We start from the raw sequence: 5,797 nt of genomic DNA on the forward strand, positions 1-5,797 counted from the left end.
ATAATATAAATATATATATATATAGAGAGAACGATTGAGGTTGAGAAAGAATTGCATCAGAAACAGAAACAACTCGAGTTTAAATAGATGTGGCCAGATTTCAGACCCCATGCGATCGCATGGTTTTTGGGCATCAAGGCCATGCGATCTCATGGCCCTCTGATCCAGCTCACAAACTTTTGTTTTCTTGTTTGTCGACATATTATTTAAATATATATATAATATATTTAATTTATATAATTAATTATATATTATATTAAATTCATGTGCATAGTTGACCTGTAATTTTCGTTCCGATGACTCGTACGTTGTTACTTGACTTATGTCCCGATTCCGATTTCTCGAACGCATTTTCGTACACTTAGAAAACTTGCATTTTACGTTTCGTGACACGTACCTTTGTCAAAATATAGCCTTAAATTATCCATAAACTATATCACTCAAAGTATATCTTAATCTTTCGAGTGTTTTGGTCATTTTCTTCTATAAATCATTGTCTCGTTATTTATTAATATAATAGTATTTATCAAACGTTTCATAACCAAGTTAATATCTATTCTCAATATTTTTAAACAAGTTTTAAAATATACGTCGCAAGTTATTCATACAATTAATATTCCAACTTATCATATATATTCAAATAAATATTTAAACCAATAAGTTTAATGTACGGTATCAAACAATTAATACATTGTTACGTTTTCAAGTTATAGTATATATATATATGTATCTATATACATATAATTGTTCACGAATTCTCAAGAACAACCGAAAGGTATTTGAATATATGAAAGTAGTTCAAAAATTTTGAGATTCAGTTTTACAGACTTTGCTTATCGTGTCGAAAATGTTAATCATACAAAGATTAAGTTTAAATTTGGTCAGAAATTTCCGGGTCATCACAATGTGGAGCAAATTGGGCTTAATTGGCCTAATCATCAATAAGTTATCTCAATTTTTCGTCTATTGTTTTCTTAATTATGAAGATTCTATCTATTAATGTGCGTGGGTTTGGTGTTTTCGGTAAACTCGGTTGGATTAAGGGATTGTGCCTCAGAGAAAAACTGGATATCGCTGCGTTCCAAGAGACTAAGTGTAGGAAACTTGATGACCTTTGGGTGCAACAACTGTGGGGTAATAGTGACTTTGGTTATATCCAAAAGGAAGCCACAGGGAATTCAGGGGGGATGCTTGTTATCTGGGACACTAATCGTTTCAAGGTCAGCTGTGCAGTAGGTGGTGATTGTTTTTTAGCTATTAGGGGTAATTGGACTGGGACTAGGCACGACACGGCTCTAGTTAATGTCTTTGGGCCTCATAATGATGTAAGAAAAAGAAAGATGTGGGATACGCTTGATAATCTTATCGGTGGTATTGATTCGAGATGGGTATTGTGTGGTGATTTTAACGAGGTCTGTGAGCATACGGATAGATTTAATTATGATTTTCATGAAGCTAGGGCTAGAAGGTTCAACGAGTTCATCATTAGGAATAATCTTATTGAGATCCCTCTCAAAGGAAGAAAATTCACACGTATTAGTGACGATGGAACCAAATTTAGCAAATTGGATCGTTTTCTCGTGTCGGATAATTTCTTAAACGAAAGTGGTACATGAATCGTGAGATCACGTCCTTGTCATTTTAGTAAAAATTATATTTTTATCATGAGTGTAAATATAATATAATATTTAATTAATTCTAAAAATTAAATATATTATAAAATTTAAATATATTAAATGATTGAAACAAGTATGTAACATTGTTGTTCGAATAATTGATGGTACCAGTTGTCACACGAGCGCATGGTTAAAACATGAGTGTCGGTCAGAAAAAAAAAATTCTTTATATATCAAGCTGGATCCCTCTTGTTGCACACACACATATAAAATAGATGGAGTAACATTACTCCGTATATTATTCATATTATTATTATTATTATTATTATTATTATTATTATTATTATTATAAAGATTAATATTATTATTAATCATATTATTATTAGTAGTATTAGTATTATTTATACATAAAATACTATGACGAGGTTCTGCTCGCGTATTTTCAAATAAGTTTTGCGAGTAGGATAGGGCTAAGGAAATTATGGGTTATAGCTATGGAGGTGATGGGTATGGTTCATGGGTATGCTCATGAGGTCGATTTAGTGTTGTCATCTCCGTTGCGTCTACGTACCTTTCCTGCAATATTGAACCTCAATATTGATACGTGAGTACTCGTAAATAAATTTTTACATACTAATAGTGTATCTCTAATTATTGCTCGAGAATATAGGATTATGCATGCTTGTATTTTTTATATTGCCCTTAGATAGGTTATGTTAAATCTTGAATTAGTTACACCTGCATTTGAGATAAGGTATAAGATATGCATGTCCTTGGAAAGCTAGCGAAAAATTAAGAACTTTTCCTTTAGAAGTCGAATGGATTCGATGAACGGATTAAAAGTTATAGTCAATTGAACTTTTGATATTATTATTAAAAATGATTATAATCATCGTCGTTATTATCGTCGTTCTAGTTTTATAAAATTATTATTATTATTATTATCAATAAAAAGTATTAACATTAAAAACTGTTATTTTTATTACTATCGTTATTATCGTTAAAATTAGTATTATTATTATTGTCATTAAAATAGTTATTAGTATAACCTTATCATGATATTGATTATTTTCAGTAAAAATTAATATTAGTAACACTTAAGTTCTATAATCATTATTATTATCATTAAAAATGAACGCGACATAAAAGACGATTTAAAAGTTACTAACAAACTGATTAGGAAATAATGAGTATGGGTATCATGATGAAATTTAAAATTGTAAGACATTGATATAGATAAAATTATCGTTTTTCATTATTTTTATCACTATTATTATTAAAAGTATTATTAATATTAAAAATATCATTTTTAAAAAAATTATAATTTTTAAAAGGAATATCATTGTTAAAATAAAATTTCATTATTATTATGAATTAGAACTATCATTTTATCATAACATCATTTTTAGTAAATATAAAAATAAATATTTCTATTAATAGGATAATAATCATTATTATTACAAAATAATACAACTTTTACTTACTATTATTACCAATGTTAATCTATCAAATAAATGAGTAATACAAATAATGTAATTACCTTAATGAAACCAATCAAAATATTTTTATGAACTTTATAAGTTTTTTTACTTAAGATATATAAAAGTATATTTTTATACAAAATTATATCTATTAATAAAAGAATTATATCATTTACTCTAGTAAAATCTTTTAAAAATATAAAACGACAATATTTAAAATATATAATAATCATGTATAAATTTTGGAAAAACATTTTGAGTCAAATTGACTTTTGTTGATTTTTGCGTATTAGCCTCGAGCATTAGAATTGTGGTACACTATGACTTGACCTAATTTATTAAACAAATATTGACCAACACATAAATATATATAATTAATATAGGTTCGTGAATCCGAGGCCAACCCTGCATTATTCAATGTCGTCATATGTATTTTTACTACAAAATATAGTATGGTGAGTTTCATTACTCCCTTTTTAAATGCTTTTGCAATATATATTTTTGGGACTGAGAATACATGCGCTACTTTTATAAATATTTGACGAAATAGACACAAGTAATTGAAACTACATTCTATGGTTGAATGATCGAAGCCGAATATGCCCCTTTTTGCTTGGTAACCTAAGAATTAGTAAACCGATCTACTAATTGACTCGAATCCTAAAGATAGATCTATTGGGCCTAACAAACCCCATCCAAAGTTCCGGATGCTTTAGTACTTCGATGTTGTTTTTATCATGTCCGAAGGATTTCCCGGAATGATAGGGGATATTCTTATATGCATCTTGTTAATGTCGGTTACCAGGTGTTCACCATATGAATGATATTTTTGTCTCTATGCATGGGACGTATATTTATGAGAAATAAAAATCTTGTGGTCCATTAAAATGATGGAAATGATTATTTATGTTAAACTAATGAACTCACCAACCTTTTGGTTGACACTTTATAGCATGTTTATTCTCAGGTATGAAAGAAATCTTCCGCTGTGCATTTGCTCATTTTAAAGATATTACTTGGAGTCATTCATGGCATATTTCAAAAGACGTTGCATTCGAGTCGTTGAGTTCATCAAGATTATTATTAAGTCAATTATAGATGGATATATTATGAAATGGTATGCATGCTATCAACTTTCGATTTAAAGAAAGTTTGTCTTTTAAAAACGAATGCAATGTTTGTAAAATGTATCATATAGAGGTCAAGTACCTCGCGATGTAATCAACTATTGTGAATCGTTTGTAATCAATATGGACTTCGTCCAGATGGATTAGGACGGGTCCTTTCAGGTGGTATCATAGCTGGTTTAATGCCGTTTATGAGCGGGTTAATCGTAGAGGGGGTTCTCACAGTGTTACCTGTGACGAAGCATTGGCTCTTACTCCTCGCGGTCCCTATTAGGGTTGGATGTACGTTGCCGAGAGGCGGGCCGTAAAATCAGTGTCTGAGGTACGCTCAGTGGTCACCAGGCTGTTAGCTGGGAAGGCACTGAGTGGGATGCGTCCCCACTGTTATTTCAGTTGGTATTAGAGCGGTGGTCGCAGCGAACCAGGTCCTGCATTAGTGTGTCTAACTGATAGTTGTTAGGATGCATTAGTGAGTCTGGACTTCGACCGTGTCTGCATGTCAAAAGTTTTGCTTATCTTTTTTGTCGAAAATCATATGCTTATCATCCTTAGAAAATTTCCTGCTCATTATTCTTAGTCTATACACGTTTTACTGCATTGACTGCATAAATAGTGTATAGACAAAATTCATATCTTAGCGTATCTGTTATTGTTACCTTTGCCAGACAGATTCCGTAGATTCCTCCGTAACTTATGGGATTTTAGTATTATATATGTATATGTAAATTATGTATTGCAGGGTACTAATCTACATCCTATAATCTATTTCTTATCGAAAAATCCTTCATCTGATTGTACGAGATGAATCCCTCAACCAGTTCGAATTCCTCGAATTCTGAAAACTATTCGGATATGAAGTTTCACCTAAGCTCCGAAAGCAGTATCCTAGAATGAATCAACCAATTCATTTGATGGGTTCGTAGCCTACTAAATCATTGGAGACGAAAAGAAGGCGATCCTTTCCATCAACCAAATTCACGTTTTGACGAAGAACCTGAAGCATTCACCGACAAACCAATCCAAAATACTATGTTCGCCCTCATTACCTGAATATATCGCCATGATTATATACTATCTTAAATTCAAAACCTTATTCATCCGCTCATTTCGACCGACAATCATCCCGGAATAATATAAGAAGTCAATGAGCTTCGCGCCCGAGTTGTAGCCTTGGAAAATATGGTGCAAAACATACCAGCTTCAGCAACATCACCGACACTAACAGTACCATCAATAACGGCACCAGTACCATCAACAATCTATGCCTCAACATCTCATTATGTACCTCGAGCATAATCATCAATCTACGAATCGTTCTACATCATTTATCTTCGTTCGACATGACGATTATATAATCCCTAATGTTTTAGAGATTATATATTCTTATTCTAACGGTAAATTAAATGAGTTTAATATCATATTGACTCATTAAATCCATGATTATATCTGAAGAAAATATATATGTATATATATTTTCATAAAGATTGTAATTAAAAATTCTTTTGAACAAACTGTTAATGGTGAAAATATTTTAACGGGTAGGTAATACCCGAGGAATATTTAGATTTCACCT

At 31.1% G+C, this 5,797-nt stretch overlaps 1 protein-coding gene across 1 annotated transcript; it reads left to right on the forward strand.

The window, feature by feature from the left end:
• Positions 1-980: 980 nt before the first annotated feature.
• LOC139890192 (uncharacterized) lies at positions 981-1,616 on the forward strand. The gene has a single exon (XM_071873089.1). It carries the CDS (start codon positions 981-983, stop codon positions 1,614-1,616), a length of 636 nt encoding a protein of 211 aa, XP_071729190.1.
• The last annotated feature ends 4,181 nt before the right edge of the window (positions 1,617-5,797 follow it).

The sequence above is a fragment of the Rutidosis leptorrhynchoides genome, chromosome 2, assembly GCF_046630445.1.
Source record: "Rutidosis leptorrhynchoides isolate AG116_Rl617_1_P2 chromosome 2, CSIRO_AGI_Rlap_v1, whole genome shotgun sequence".
NCBI classification, from domain to species: Eukaryota; Viridiplantae; Streptophyta; class Magnoliopsida; order Asterales; family Asteraceae; genus Rutidosis; species Rutidosis leptorrhynchoides.